The sequence below is a fragment of the Amborella trichopoda genome, chromosome 11 (assembly GCF_054954075.1).
Source record: "Amborella trichopoda isolate Santa Cruz 75 chromosome 11, AtrichopodaSantaCruz75HAP2 v2.0, whole genome shotgun sequence".
Taxonomy (NCBI): Eukaryota; Viridiplantae; Streptophyta; class Magnoliopsida; order Amborellales; family Amborellaceae; genus Amborella; species Amborella trichopoda.
The window spans coordinates 9,016,981-9,033,976 of NC_142346.1; the positions used below are offsets into that span (position 1 = coordinate 9,016,981).

The 16,996-nt window shown below is 37.2% G+C and overlaps 1 protein-coding gene across 5 annotated transcripts; it reads right to left on the reverse strand.

Moving 5' to 3' along the window:
• Positions 1-410: 410 nt before the first annotated feature.
• LOC18444416 (uncharacterized) lies at positions 411-15,436 on the reverse strand. 5 transcript variants are annotated; one of them, XM_088852614.1, is made up of 11 exons: positions 15,380-15,436; positions 10,813-10,930; positions 5,575-6,555; positions 3,208-3,292; positions 3,000-3,095; positions 2,731-2,883; positions 2,510-2,617; positions 1,639-1,758; positions 1,434-1,559; positions 1,236-1,319; positions 411-964 (listed from the first exon to the last, which is right to left on the reverse strand). In XM_088852614.1, the coding sequence occupies exons 3-11, from the start codon at positions 6,516-6,518 to the stop codon at positions 839-841; spliced, it is 1,842 nt and encodes a 613-aa protein (XP_088708740.1). In that variant the 5' UTR covers positions 6,519-6,555; positions 10,813-10,930; positions 15,380-15,436; the 3' UTR covers positions 411-838. The 5 variants fall into 5 exon arrangements, 4 of the variants coding, with proteins under 4 accessions (XP_088708740.1, XP_006854651.1, XP_011627131.1 ...); XM_006854589.4 differs by lacking the exon at positions 10,813-10,930; XM_011628829.3 differs by lacking the exon at positions 10,813-10,930 and having other exon boundaries at positions 15,068-15,436.
• Positions 15,437-16,996: the final 1,560 nt, after the last annotated feature.

Genomic DNA, 16,996 nt, shown 5'->3' on the forward strand with positions numbered 1-16,996 from the left:
GCCCTCAAAAAAAAAGTAAAGTGAAATAATGTGTTGTCACACGATAATTTTGGTACCTTTTCTTTCAACAAAAAATTCCCTTGCAATCAACATGAAAAGGATGGAAATGAAGAATGAAATCTTGTAAAAATTAGCAATAAATTGGAAAAGTACATTGAATTTAAGTTCAACTGTCTAAGCAAAATGTTCCAATGGAACATGCAAAACCGGCACTGAAATGAAACTGGTTCAACAGGTCAAATTCCGGTTTTGATCTATGTACATCTCGATTTAGTTCTTGCATTGGACTGGACGAGGCTCCACTCACCGCCTCTACCAAGTAGATCACCAGCAGAATCTAATCTCTATCTGTGCGTGATGAAGGTATTGGACTTTTACAGAGTAACAAAGACCAACAGGTTACAGCCGAATCAGTTAAAATCACGGGTTTTCATACAATAATGATCGGGATGGTAAGGGAAGCATCTGGGATGGTAGAATACCCCCACCCAGTTACCCCATCGTAATATCCATTCCTACAGCTGACACCTCCAATTTAACACCTTCAAAATATAACTTTCCTAATCTATATTACAAAAAAACGGGTAAAGGCCCGTCTTTCCCACTGAATTACCCAAAAGAAAAAAATGATCAGGATGGTAAAATATGAATTTTGAATGTATCTAGGTGAAATTGCCACACAAACAAAATCATAAATAATACAAATATTGTACATATATCAATTCACCACCAGAGTCATCAGGACGAGGTCATTGGGGGCCAAAGTAGTAGGACACTATTGCAAGTATGCGGAGTTGCTAATTTGAGAAAGAGAGAGAGAGCAGTATGAGTTCATCCATCACTTAAGAAGGGTTTTGACAATAGATTTGACATTGAGCTTCTTGAGATCGGTGTAAGACTGACCACAGCCAACAAACATCACAGGTGCTCCAGAAATATAAACCATGGAAAGTGCAGCTCCAACCTGGGCACCACAAACCAAAAAATCAAATGCCATAGAAAGATAATACAAAGAAAAAAAAAATGTAATATGGGATAGTGGCTGGGGTCGTGATGGCAGCAACCCCACACCCTAGTCACCACGTTGTGGTTTTCATTCTCACTGATAACACCCCACTAACACCTTTAAAATACTATCTCTTGAACTATTTGAAAAAAAAGTAGGGGCCTGTTTTCCCCACTGGATTACCCCCAAAAAAAAATGCAAGATGCCTAATCAGCAAATGCATTTGTACCTTATCATCAATTGTATCAAATTTTGTAAGGAGGATGCCATCTATTAGCGTAGCACTGGACGAAGTCGAGAGGTCCGCTAATTTCTACACAAAGTACAATAAACCATCAACAAACACATTTAATACTCGTCTAATGGAAAAGTGAGTGAAAAAACAGGTAATTTATGGCATCAAAGATCAATGAAATGGAAGCAAAACCTGATTAAACTTTGAGAGTTGGTCTACAGCATCATTTCCAACAAGTGCCTCTCCAACAAACAGAACCAAGTCAGGATTGTTAAGATTGATAAGCTTGGAAAGCGCTCTCATCAAAGGCTCATTGTCCTGCAAATACAGCTCTTTTGAGAACCAAAACATGTACCACAGCATTTATTTACATAAATAAATGGCAATTACTCTTTACCTGCATTCGACCAGCTGTATCAACAAGAACAACATCTGAATGATTGCGACTGGCCTCTTGGATAGCTTCCTTTGCAACAACTGCAGGATCCTTCTCATAGCCTTTCTCAAATATAGGAATCTGCAAAGGCAATTGAATTAGAAGAGCTTACATGTGGCGAGCAAGTAGTTCAAAGTTTTAATAACCCTTTCGCCAAGCAATTAGCATATCTTGAGGTTCCATTGCAACATGCCTGTCTCCGACAAAAAAGGACTCTGGTGACCACAAGTTTCAATTCTTATTTCCCAAAATATCCTATGCTACCAAAGGAGTATTCCCTAGGGTAAAACCCAGTCTAAGAGAATTTTTAGGACGCCAAGTTTTGGATATGTGAAGTCCTCAACCTATTGACTGATCTCACATTAAAAAAGAAAAAAAAAAGTTTAAACACACTCTTTTTGTCCCCGAGAAAAATTAAGGCCATAACATTAAACAAAAACCACCCAATTCAAAATCCACTTATTTTATAATAATCTGGAGACCCCTAGGAGGAACCCAAAATTTCAGATTGAAACAAATCTCCTAAGTAGCGCTTTCGCCTTAGGGGATAAACGTGTAGGCATCTGCAGGACCATGCTACACAAGCCCTTCTTGTGTTGTTCTTGTGTGCTGGGCTGGAGAGTGAGCAAGTGCCGCTAGACAAGCATATGCATCTGTGTTGGTGTGTTTTCTCAGGGAAAGGAGTGTCTTGCTTTTATTTATTTATTTGATAAGTTTTGGGAGAAGTGCTTTATCTAACAAGTAAAAAAATTTCCCCATAACAAAAAAAAAAAACGCAACACTCAAGCAATCTTGATCAGATTCACATAAAGTCCATTGAAATAAGTAATACCTGGAGTCTGCAAGCATGAGTGCGGAGTTGCTCAACAGCACCTGATCGAAAAGTATCACAGGCGGCCATCATCACGCTGATGTTATGCTGCAGAAGCCAATACGCAACCTGCAAGAGCCATGCATTTTGTGATCAATGAATCACAAAGAGGATCATTTTCAGTCAGTCCAAATGGTCATATTATTATTCAAAACCATGAAAACAGTATAATGGACTTTTACCTTGGCAAGATTGGTGGACTTTCCAACTCCATTGACCCCAACAAAAACCACGACATATGGTTTTCCTTGCTCCTTAGCAGCATGAACCTCCCTCAAAATGTCAACTGAACGTTTCGGAGTCAAAATGCGCAGAAGAGCTTCTTCCATTGCAGCCTGCAGTCAATTTAACATGCAGCTTTGCAAGCATTCATTAGATATTTCGACAAGTATTTAAGAAAGAAATCAGAAATGTGCGGTGTCAAATGAGATTGAAATAGAATTGGACGAACCTGAACTGTCAAAGATATCCTTGTGAACGAGCCCAGCTTCTTTCCTTCAAGACTAGCCGCTACAGATTCACAAAGCTTCCCAGCTATTTCCTCAGCCTTCATATTCAATAATAGAAACACACTCATTCTCTACCCTTATAAGTATTTTCAGGATTCCTGAGAGACCACCATTAGAAAACTGACTGAAATAACGATTGCATTAACATACCACATTTTTTGTCATAAGCCGATCCTTGAGTGCTTTTAAAGCGGGTTCCAGATCAGACTTCTCCAGAACTGTCTTCCCCACAATACTAAGTGGGAGAGGGAGAAACAAAATTAAGATTGCATCATTTCAGGTTAAATCTTTGACCATGGAAATTTTGGTTTTGAACAAATTAAAAGAAGTACACGGGTGCATTATAGAAAAATCTTAAGTAAAAAGAAAAAAAGCATATCTAGATGCATAAACCTGACAAGATCACAGAAATGAAAAGACATATATTGAGATCACAAAATCTTAAGATCACAAAATATGTAGGAAATGGATGTTTTCAGATGATAACAATCGGCATTGAATTTGAATAATTGACGATACTTATAGTTCTACTTTACAAGGATGGGCTTTGAAAATTTGACCTTCATTTTTCTTTTTCTGTTTAATAATTTATGTTCATGGGCTTTAAGTCTAGCATATTCATATTTAAATAATGAAAAAAACGTGACATGTGTGTCCATCTAAGAACCAGGACCTGTCCCTCATCCCTTACATGAAACTAAGAAAAAAATGGAGTGAGTGCGTGCTCAACCTCCCAATAGGAAAAAGCTCATCTCCACAAAGCACAAAGCGATTCTCAAGGGAAAGTAGCACCCACAGCCACAATCGAAACACCAACATGTGAAAATGATGTGTGACATAAGTCTCCAACTATGTCAACACTTAACAAAGCCAACTTTGGCCAGTTAGTAATAATGACAAAGTGTTGCACTTATGTGTGTGATGCAAAATGCTGAAAGTGCCAGAAATGTAACATTGTGGAATTTAAAAGAGCCAGAACAACATTGAATGACAACGGGACTCAGTAGTCCTATTTCCATGTATTTAGATTGTCACAGATCAATCAATTTAGATTTCAATCTTCCATGCCAAGATCACCAATGTACCATCACTGGATATATTTTATCGGAAGATAGGTCTTCAAGGTGATATCAAAACATTACAAGTTTATCCCTATGATCACCCGACCTGCTCACCAGAGCAGAACTTATGATTGGGAAACAAGCTAATCATTCGTCATGTGCCATTCTTATGTCATAAGGGGTATTTATATGTCATTTACGCCGTAGTAGTTAATCATTATTGACAGGCTGATAGCCACATTCTACTTTATTATTTTGTGCATTAATAGTTGGAGTCATACAATTATGAATCTACTTTTAGATCGAGAAAACTCGCATAAAGGGACCAAATCCGGCTTTGGTGGTGCATCATCATTAGAGACTTTTCCCAACTATTTGGGGTAAAGGCTCTAATGATGATGATGCACCACCAAAGCCAGATTTGGTCCCTTTATAAGAGTTTTCTCAATAAATGCTAAAGTAGATTCATGCGAGTTTGGTGGTGCATCTGAATCCTAATGCTGAGGCTTTCCTCTCTCTCCTTGTATACAAGCACGCCCTTGTTGTTTTGTTTAAATGATCCAAAGTTCAAAACTATAGGCAGTTTGAAACTCAGCATACTTCCTGTCCGAATTGAACAAGTAGGACTCAGGCAAGTTCAAAACCAACTGAGTGGGTCATTTCAATATAACAGCTTTCGATTCGGTCACTACTCACTTGCCATTTTACATAATTTTTATGAGACTTGCTAAGGTCATGACCCCTAGTCCTGATTCGGATAAGGCAAGTTTTTGATCTATGAAATGATAGAACAACGGTCATAAGAGAACTGTTCACTTACTACTAATTGACAAAAAAAAAAAGCATGAAAGAGAGAGAAAGAAAAGGCAATTAAAAAGAAAATAATCCATTACTAGCTAATATAAAAAGATGAGATAGTAGCAATGAAATCAAACTAAAATAACTTTAACAGAGGAAATAGTCAATGGAAGCAAGGAGTGCAGAGATTCCCGGCAAAAATAGGGTAATGACTCAAACTACCTCACCTATTCCAGGTTATCTCGCAACAACAAATGGAAAAAGTTGAGCCCAACAAACGTGAGCAAAACTAATAACCACACATGCAGTAACAATTTCGAAATACCTAAAGCTCAACATCTTTTCACTAAAACAATATTCTAAGAACTAACAAACAGAAGAGTTGCAACGACATAAAAAATGGATATTCATCCAATGAAATAAGTTTGTTGGAAAATGTCAACAGAAAATGGGCCATTGTTGAGTTCTTAGAATTTAAACCCCAAAAAAAGAAGCTGCAATAAAATAGAGTGTAACACCTTTCCAACAGACGGATTAAACGGAAAATATCAAAAAAATGGGCCATTGTTGAGTTTCTTATAATAACAATAAAAAGTAACAACATTACTATAAAAAAGTTTCTGCAACACCTTCAGAGAATCAAAATAAAGAAGCATACCTTTGAAACATAGATGAAAACCATCCTCTCTTCTTGTTGTCAGGCTTACCACTCTCGTCCTCATTATTGTCAATCTCACTATCACTGCTCACAATTTCTTCTCTATCCATCATGCTTTCACCTTGATCTGCCATAACTACAGCCTCAGTCCCTTTCCCATCCATAGGATCCGTAAAATCCAACTTTGACTCTGAAGGTGAATCGTCCCAAACTCTGTTTTTCTTTGTTGTCTTTTTAGTTTGCTCCACTTTGGGAGCTTTACTAACTGTTTCCGTTTTCTTACCTACTTTAAACCTCAGTGTTTGGAGCTTATTCACATCAAATGCCTCAGATTCAGGAACACTCTTCTTTACATCAGCATGAGTTGTCTTAGTTCCCAACTCATGCCCGTTTGAGTTCCTATTCTCTAATTTATGACCATTAATATGATTCCCCTCTGATGCATTGTCCTTGCTAGAAACTTTCTCTTTCCCAGCCAGCAAAACCCCTTTTTTCTTATTAGCACTTTGACCCTCTTTTTTGGTCAATGACTCAACTGGTTTTGTCTGTTGCTTCGATTTCCTCATTTCCTCAGCCCTTGCTTCTGCCTCCTTTTGAAGCTGTCGAAATATGTCACCGAAATCTTCATAGTATGTCCTCTTCGGATGATACAATTCGGAGAACTCACGCTTCACCATGAATAAAAGGTCATCCACATACAAGAGATGGAGAATCCTTTGGTAAATTGCAACAAATATGAGGCCGAGATCATTGTGGAAGGTCCACTTGAGGGTGTAGGAGGCCCCTGCAGCATCGTAATTGAAGTAATAATCACCAGAATGCTCCTCCAAGAGGCAAGACCGGATAAGAGCATCGATGGGTGATCCTTTAAGAGCATTGCCAAGCTCTTTGCAGGTCCAGAGAATCAACCCTCCCCTGGTAAATATCAGCAATTGCTCCAACATTTTGGTCTACTCCCTCTCTGCCCTAAATCTTGTAACTCTATGAAATAACACAGAGAAAGAATTAATCGAAACAGAAAAGAGTGTCAGAAAATTGAAAATTGGAATCGATATAACCAGGAGAACACTGAACTTTCTCCAGCAATTTGGACTCTTCATCATTCTTAATCTAATAAAACAAGGGGAAAATGTGAATGAACATTAACAGTAATAAAATCTAGATACCAATCAGTTATAAAAAAAGTGTACATCAGGAGTAGACTAATTCCACGTTTTAAAAACCCAAAAAATTAACATTATGGAACACAATCCTAACTAAGGAAATTTCTTTCACAGATTCTCAACAAGATCAGCATATAAAGAAACACAAAATATTAGCAAGGAAAAAAACAATAGACTCAAACTCGTTGTTGACTAACTTTTTGAAATTATTCCATTTTATGAAAACACCTTGAAATGGAGAAGAAGAAAAATATGCACAAAGTAGTGGAAATTGAAAATTTTAAAAAATAAAATAAACCAGTGACCAATTGGTAACTAAAACTGGTAAATTTTGAAACGAGCTAGCTCCACATTGATAACAACATGAAGAAACCCCAGAAGTGATGTCAACATGTTGGATTACAATCCTTGTTGGATTATTTCCTCTTATACATGGAGTGAAAAGAGGTCTAATAAGAATAAGGACCTTAAACTTTCCCTTGACCAGTCCCAAGCCCAGGTAAACGAATGGTTGCATTAGGAAAACAGCCAGCATAAAACTTCACCACATTTTATCATGAATCCCGAACCTATGTTATGAGAGAATGGAGGAAAAGGATTCATGGAGCCAATCCCAAATATTGGGATAAAACTTGGATGATGATGCTGATGATGGTAACATAGAGTGAAAAAGGCTCAATCATAAAAGAGATCAACAAAGAAACAAATAGTTATAAAGAATAAATACCGGATGAAAAGAAACTGAAATTTCAAGGAGATTGTATACTATGAGACCATTTATCTTTCTTACAAAGACATCACAATTACTTCTAGCCATTAGATATCAAATTGGATGGCTTGGGGTGTGTCATGAAGTCCAAAAAATATTTTTTGAACTTTGAGTCTAGCCACTGACATGCTCACAACCACCCGATTTGAAATCTAAAGGAATAACTTCAAAAAGTTTGTGCATATTTTCACAAGAGTGATTGTGACCTCCTAGATATGGCCGACGGACCAGTTAAACTTTTTTGTGACAATCGAGTGGCCACCTCATCAATTAGAAATGGAGCTTACAATGTTTTAAAAAAAGGTCCGCCCAGTGCCTAGGCAGCCTGAACAAAAAAACCGCACGCCTCAACCCAAGCGGCCCTACACGAGCGGTTGTACCTGGGTGGTCGCCCAGGGCCGTAAGGCGTTTTTTATTTTTAAATTCACCCAAAAGGGTCATTTTGACCCCCAAGTTTGTATAAAAACATTATAGGGTTTATTTTTTAACCCCCGAAATGAAAAAAAAAAAAAAAAAAATCCTCAATCTCTTAAACTTATTTATGAGAATCTAAAGTAATTTCTGATAATCGAAAGTATTTTTGTGGATTGAAAATAAATTATTTTCTCATTGAAATTATTTTTAGGGTACTATTGGTGGCATTATAAGACTTTTGAGTTGATTCGTAGCTCGATTGAGGTAACCAACATCGAAGAGAAGAAATAGGCTTGAGCAAAGAGAAGAAATAGACTCATAGTAGTTACTTATGCATTTTTCCTTATAGGTGCATACCAAGAGAAGAAATAGGCTTGAGCAAAAGAAGCTCAATGACTTGGAAAAAACAAAGGCTCAAGCAGAAGAAAAACCAGCCAAAGAAGGATCCTATCTCTTCGAAAGGCACGGAGAATGCTTCAAATTGGCTAGTTAGTGACCCTGTACTGAGGAGATCTTCCCTGGGGAGGTGACATGGGAAATGGTCGAGGAGGCTTCGGGGCAAGCTTCTGATCCTAGGAGGGCCACTTGAGCAACTTCTTTTGCTGGTACTTCACAAAGGGAAATAGAGGAAGAGGAGGTAGATTCAGAAGAATCTCTGGAACAAGAAGAATATGTTGAAGAGGGTGATGATTCTGATGTAGATGAAAGCAATGAAGATGATGATTCTGATTCTTATTGATGTCTTCTCTCTTCTTTTGTAATAACTTTATTGCATCATCTTAGTTTGGGCTTTAGACATTTGGACTATTTTTATTTTGTTATGTGGTTTACACTTTTTTTGCCTTTTTGGACTATTTTGTTGTGTGGTTTACAAGTTTTTTATAGTTTTGGAAGTCAGTTTGTTGAAGACTTGAAGAGTTGGAAACTTGGATTGTATTATGGTTTATTTTATGGATATGGAATATGGATAATATGAGAGTTGGAGACTTTGCAATACCCTATTAGACTTTTAAATGTATTGTATGGTTTGAAATTTTGAATAAGTTTATTCTCAACCTGAGATATGTGATATGTTTGTATATAAAAATGTATGTTGCGAACTTTTGATATTTTCAAATGGAATAAATTACAAAATTTGACATAAATATATGCATATATGTGCATTTGGATAGCAAATATATAACAAAATGCTAAGAATTTGACCCACAGGGCGCCCGAGGCTTTGGGCGCCAGGCAGGGCGCATAGGGGCTGCCTAGCGTTTTTTGAAACCTTGGGAGCCTATAGTTCTAAGGGTAAGCACATTGAAATTGATTATCATTATATTTATGATATTATTGAAAAGAATGAAATAATTGTGAGTTATTTGCCATCACTAGATATAATTGGCAATTGCAAAACCTTTGACAAAGAAATTAAGTGCAGAAATATTTTCAAAGCATGGAACTTTGATAGGATTTACGAACATCTAAGTCAAGAGCTCTCAAAAGGGATATTTTCCTTTGATGTCTTGGTCATGAGAGGAAAAGCCGCATTACCACGAAAACCCCATGGCATGACAGTGGATGATTTTTGTGTCATGAGATGGATAATCGTACTAGCGTGAAAATCCTCATGACAATTATATACTTATAAAGATTAAACCCATTAAGTGGTATAGGCTTTTTGATATTTCAATGTATTAGGTCCACATGGCCAACTGAGAGATGCTGGTACGTGTAGGTGACCATGGGCCTTCACATGTGCCACATATTTTTTTTATCTAATTAATGATTTTTTAAAAAATATTATGTATTAATTAGTATCTATCTTTAAAAGGTTTTTTAGAGAGAGAAAATCCTTTTCCAACGGATTGTGGATAACTCCCTATCTCTCAGGTATTGAGGGTCACTTTTCAGATATTCCAGGAAAGAAAGCCGAACGTTGGAGAACGGTCTCTTCCCATCCCTCTATAAGTTAGGGTTTCAAGGCCATAGAGAGATATAGCGAAACAAAAGTTTTCTCAATCATTCTGGAAAAGCCCTGACTCTCTGCGATCTACAGTCCAATGATGCTCCCTTTTCAATACTTGAGATTTTTGGAGGGTGATCTCATCTCCTTTAAAGCTCAACCAATGTTTCAAAAAGCGCTCGGCGGGTCCTAGGCGGCCTGGGGGATCAAGGCCGCTCAGCACCTAAGTGGGCACCTAAAACCTGGGCGGTCCAATTGAATCCAAAAAGGATTTTACAGTTATTTATTGTATAAAATATAAGAATTAGGTATCTAGGGCACATCAGAATTCAAAGTATACTACACATTAGCACACACTCCACAAGCATAACCATAAATCGATCCATAATCCATATCCAATTAAAATTTAAAATTTATCATTCATAGTTCAATCAAAGTTCAAAGTTTAATAATTATTCAACATTCATCATTCATCATCAGAAAAATTAGGGTCAGCTGCATTGGCACCATATTCATCGAAGTTGTCACCCTCCTCAACATATTGGTCATCCTCATCTGTCTCTTCTGAATTTGCCCCTTCTTCCTCCTCCACCTTCGTTCTCTGTGCAAAAGATCTAGTGGTTCAAAGGGGGTCAGCTAATGTCCCTAAAGCATCCATGACCATGTCCCATGTCAGTCCTTCATGCCCCTCGACCTCATCATCATCAACTAACCACGCCATAGCATTGTCCATATTTTTTATCTGATGGGATCTCTCTTATCTCTCTTAGCAAACCTGTCCTTTAAGAATCGATTATACATAACATAGACTAGGTCATTGAGCCTCTTTGATTCAAGCATGTTCCTTTTCTTTGTATGAATCTAACAAAATCTAATGAAACTAATTAAAATCTATGGTTCATGTATTATGAATACAATTATACAAATTACCCTTACGGCCTTACCCTTTCAAAAGTACTCCAATTGCGCTTACAACCGGATGAGGAAGCGTTAGGTTTAAGATCCGAATGGCCAACTTTTGTAAATTTGGAGAACTATACCTATGTTGGCTCCACCAATTGGCTGCAAAGATATAGAATGAAATCATAAATAACTAATAAAATTATAAAAATGAAAGTTGATTACTTGAACTTGATGTACTGAAGAATATTATTACTACCTGGATCAATTTTGGTCATTTGCCTCATCGCCATTGGACTCCCAAAAGACTTTAATGAGCACTTGTAATTTATCAGCTCATTAGCGCATATAATATCCTGGATATCAGGATCAGGGACTAACACATCTACACACTTATTAAATCCAGTCATAATTGTGTCATTTGTGTGTATATCCTTGTCAACATAAAAAAAAGTTGGGCTCAAATAATAATCAGCTGCATGCAATGGCCAATGTAGCTGCCTATCCCACTTCTCATCAATAATCTCCCAAAAAGGCTTGTAACAGTTCTTATCATCATCAAAATTTTGGACTCTCTCTTTTGCATTTCTCCATAGCCTCATATAGATAGCCCATAGAAGGCTTGTCACTATCAACCATGCGAAGGACTTTGACAAGAGCCAAAAATACCTTAAGAGCGCCCTACACCCCTCGCCAAAAAGCCTTCAAAAGGATAACATCTCTTACCTTCTTCCCAACCTAATCCTTGGACCACTTGCATGCTCTCTAGCCATCCGAGGTAAACATCTGCCTCAACTGCACTCTCCTCAAATGTATGCTATCTAGGCATAAGTAACAGGTCGCAAATCTAGTGACCCCAGGCCTCATAATATCTTTCTTCTTTGTAAATACACGTATCATATTGAGGGTGAGATGGTGGCTATAAATGAAATTTGTAACTGACTTTGCCTTCTTCACTGCACCTGATATCTCGGTTAAACCGTTAAGAGCCTCAAGCATGAGGTCTATACAATGTGCTACATATGGTGCCCAAAAGATTCTAGGATAAGCTATGCGCAACAAATTAGCTGCAACAACATTAGGAGCAGCATTGTCTGTGACAATCTGTACAACATGATGCTCCCCAACCTCCTTGATTCCCTTCTCTAAAACTTGGAATATGTAATGGGCATCATGGATATGATCAGAGGCATCAATAGACCTCAAAAAAATAGTCCCTAAAGGACAATTCACAAGTAAATTCATCAGACTTCTTCTCTTCCTATCACTCCAAGCATCAGTCATAATAGAAACCCCATACTGAGCCTATGCATCCTTCTTAACTTCTACAGCTTCCTTCGTGACACTCACCGCCTTTTTCAAAAGAGGCTCCGAAAGCTCATATGGGGTTGGGGGTTTCATCCCAAGCCCAAATTGCCATTTGCCTCTACCATGGGCATAGAAACTGCTTAAGCGAGCGGTATTGAAAGGAATGCTCGCCTCATAAACCCATGCAGCAAGATAATAAGCAGCTTTATCTCTCTGTTCCTTCTTCATTCTATTTTCAATGGTGGTTTGCTTTTTTGATTTCTCTCCTGCAACCTCAGGGTCAGGCAGAGGCAAAACACTATCCATAGGGCCCCTAAACCGAGGTTTCTTACTCTGAGAACTAGAACCAGAAGCAATTACAACTCCTTTCCCTTTCCCCTAATAATGGATTGTTCTACTTCTACCTCTTGAGATCTCTCCCCAATCCCATCCTCATCATCATCATAATTGACTCGAACCCCAGACCTAATCTCCACTATGAAAGCGAATCTCCCATCTTTTTCATTTTTATCATATTCAAAAAATTGGTTATTTCGTCTTTAATAGCATCAAGAGTCTTTTTACATGGGGCAACATCCCCCTTGATACCAGGGGGATGTTTCTTGAACCGGTTAATGCCCCATTTTGTATCATTCTCACAAAAATTGCATCTTATGTAATTTTTATCATTAGGATCTGGGTTGTAGCCATATTTTCAACCGGGATCACCACTCCTATTAGATCTCGAAGAAGACATCTCAAAATAATGCAATTATACAAGCAATAAAAAAAATCACTTACTTTGAGTTTGATTGCTCAATCTCCAAACTTTCACCTCAAAGATGCTTCTGACTCAAAATCCCCCCCAATAGATTTATAAAACATCAAAAATTAAATCTAATATCAATGGGTGATGTTTTGATCAATTTCTCATAACTTTGAGAAACCCTTCGATCCCAAAGAAATCACCAAAAAAGTAGCTTTTGGAGGATCTCTCTCTATAAAATGGGCTCCAATAAGTTTAGGTTTCAAATGAACCTAAAACGGGGTTTTAGGCCCTTTAGTATCAAAAAACTAGACAAAATATGCTCCCACCGAAAGCAATTTCTGCCTCTGGGCGGGGCGCTGGGAGGCCGCCTAAGAGGTTTCCTGGGCGCCTAAGCAGGCGCCTAGAAACCACTACTTTTTTAGGGCGCCTAGGCCTGGGCAATGCTCCTAAGCCTGAGCGATGCACCCAGGCCCCCAGATCCGCCTAGGCAGCCGCCCAAGTGCTGGGCGGTCCGCTTTTTGGAACACTGACCTCAACAACCTCCCCATTCACTAACATTGTATGTTTTGGCTCTATCACTGCCATAGACAGTTCCAGACCCGGGTCTGCAAACTTGCATGGCCACAGATCCTTCAAATCTGACACACAAAAGACCAAAAAGCCCTCAGTAAGGCAAACCACCCATTGCTCCAAAATACACAACCACATTCCGCTTCCCTGCACTCTCTGTCCATAGAGAGGGAAAGTTCTAGGATGCGTGCATGGATGTTATAAAAGAAGAGGGTGTCATCCTGGACGAGACAAGTGAGAGCTTGATGGTCAATCCATGCAATGGCAATGAGGCAATCCCCAAGACGGTCCCGGACAGTAGACGCAAAGGGGACACCAACAACATTGAAGATTTGGAGCTTTCAGCAGGTAGGCTCTGAGAGGAGCTGAATGATCTTTGACTCATTATGCAAGGCCGCGATGGGACCACCAAAGGGAACGCAGGCGAGCTTGTGGCGGCAGAGGTCCATATTGCGCCAGCACATCGAGTATAATTCCCGCTTTTGTTAATAATGATTTGAGAGGATCTGCCATTCTATGGCCACGGAGACCAACATTGGAAGAGAATGGAATGGATTAGAAGCCCTAATTGGGTTCAAGAAATTCTACGGTTTCTCATGATGTCAAGAATGATGATGATGGGGCATTTTCAGGGAGGAAGCGTCAATGACCCCATTTTTGCTTTTGGAATAGCCCTGGTTTTGGAGGGTGACCCTAAACTAGGTAGTTTTGGAGAAGGATGAAGAGGAATGTATGGTTTACCAAAGTGATAGGGCTCAGGTTGATGCTATATCTTGAGGAAGCGATCTAGTGACAAGGAAGAAGTAACACAAAGTCATACTTTTGTGGGTCTATTTGGAGGACAATTAAAATTAATTCTATCACATTTATATTGCTATATCAGAATTTGGTATATTCTGTATAATGTCAAACCATTGTTTATGTTACCATGACAATAATTCCTGAAATGTTATCACAAAAACAACAATTCCAATACAATTAGAAACCAAGATATAATGGGAAATCCCTCGAAACACAAGTGAGGAATTAAACCCAAATTAAAGTAGCATAGTAGTATTTACAGGATGAGGATTCTCATAAAAGCTAAATTATGAAAGTGCCCAATGGTATTACAAGAAAATGAAATAAGAAATAACAAAGCAGACATCTCAGCTTTTTATGACCAACATTCATGTCACCCAACAAACAAATTCACAGTGCGCCGTCAATTTCACAGGATTACCATATAATGAAAAGAAAAGCACAACAAACACGAGTTAATTGCGTAGAAGAGAAAAGCTTAACATTCCATGTACTTGTTGATTCATATTGGGCCCATCTATTTACATAAAATGTGATACACAAATTTTCAAACAAAATCCAAGAGAAAAATGGCATGCTACATTGCCAATAAAACCAAAAGAAATAAAATCCAAAAATGAAGGCTCAAATACCACCAAAAAAAAATTTGTTTGTTACTGATCCATCCATTCACCCAAAAAAAAAACAAAAGAGAAGACTAAGAAGAAAACAGCTCCTTTATCCAATACAAAACCATAATTGAAATCTACTAGCAAAAAGCCATCAGAAAATAGTAAATCCATTAGCAACTATTATAAGAAAAAAAGTAACTCAATTAACAAAAACAAAATGGGGATCCATTAGCAAAAAAAAACCATTGGAATTCACCGAACCATTCGTCCAAATATGCTTTGATTAAGGAAGCCAAAATTGAAACCCATTGAGAAGCAGCTAATACCCCAGGCATTCCCAAAATTATTCTCGAAATGGGGAAAACCTAATCCCAAAACCACACAAGACCAAAATAAATTCCACCGAGAAGCAAAGAAAACCAGCAGGCATTCAGAAAACCATTTAATAAATGAGGGAAACTCAATCCCCAAAATCAAAGTCGAAACCAGATGTAAAGAATGAACCCAAAAAAACCAGCAGGAATTCCCCAATCCATTAACAAGTATAAATCGAATTTAGGGCGATAACATAACTGGGCTTTGCAAATCTGAGACTGATTTCAGAGTCGATGTAGAGAGAGAGCTTGAGTCGGTTATAATAAAAAGGGTGCGATTTGTATAGAGCTTAGGCTCTAAACAATCAAATCCGAGCCTACCCTCGTGCCGAGAAATGTGGTTCAACTACTGGAAAGTGATAGCCTTAAAATATATTTTTATATTTATTTGTAAAATTGAAAGCTTATAAAACAGTCTCGATCAAAAGATATATGAAAACTAGAAAATAGATATATGAAAATTAGAAAATATTGAAAGTTGACGATCTAAAAATATATTACAAAATATACTATTTTCAAAACTTGAAAATATACTATTTCCAAAACTTGAAATTCAAAAGATATATGAAAATTTGAAAATATTGAAAATTGACGATCTACAAATATATTGCAAAATATAATTTCTAAAGCTTGAAATCTATTTTTTTCACATGTCCATGCATCTTGACGTTGAGATGATCAATTCAAGATATTTGAGCCTCAAAACAACCTTTTCTAATGAATTTTTTGAGGTAGGCTTTGATTTGATTGTTTAGAACCTAGGCTCTATACAAACCGCATTCAATTATATATCATACACCTTGTATAGAGCTGAGGTTCTAAACAATCAAAGTAAAACACACCTTCAAATAGAGTTGAGAAATGTGGTTTCAATACTTGAAATCTTTGTGATAGCCTTAAAATATATTTTTATTTTAATTATAAAATTTAGAGTTTCAAAAATAGTGTAGATCGAGCAGATCTATGAGAACTTAAATATCTTGAAAATTGACGGTCCAAAAATGTTTTACAAAATACTATTTCCAAAACTTGAAATCCATTTTTTCTCATGAACATGCATCTTGATGTCAAGATGATCAATTTGAGGATATTTGGCCATCAAAACAACATCTTTTAGTGAAATTTTTGAGGTGCGCTCTAATTTGATTGTTTAGAGCTTTAGCTCTATACAAACGTTTTCCTATATATAATAAATAAATTCATCTGGTTTATTTAAAAAAAATTATTTGGAAATTTGTTTATGCGGTCAAGAGGTATAAAGCATCCATCTTACAGACGGATGCAAATAGGTGGTCCATCTAAAAACAATTGCAACTAACAGTCCAAATGTATTTTTAATATAATTATTATTTCTAGTTTTCAAAATTTCTTGGTTTTTCATATTCATGATCTCCATATTAAAGATTATATATTCTCTAAAAATTAAGATTAAATTATATTTAAAAAGCCAAGCCCATATTTCTACAATATGGGAGATGGTTGTATAGAAACCTTGTCCTTTTAATTTTTCATTGTATATATGTTTTGTATGTCGTATCAAACCTTGATTACATTCATAAACAATATAATTGTCCTCACCATTTGACTTTAAACTAGCGGTTTAAACCCATGTGGATCGGTAAATCAACATTTCGGATTGGGAATCAGCCGAATCGGTCGAATTCGGCCTTAAAAAAGATTCAAAAGAATTATTATAAATGTTATCGTTTTCGAACCCAATAAAAAATGAGGGTACTACATTAATAAATTTTATTTTTTTGCATCAATATGTGAATATTGAGATGTTCTTTTTCTGTATGAAAATTCTCATCAAATA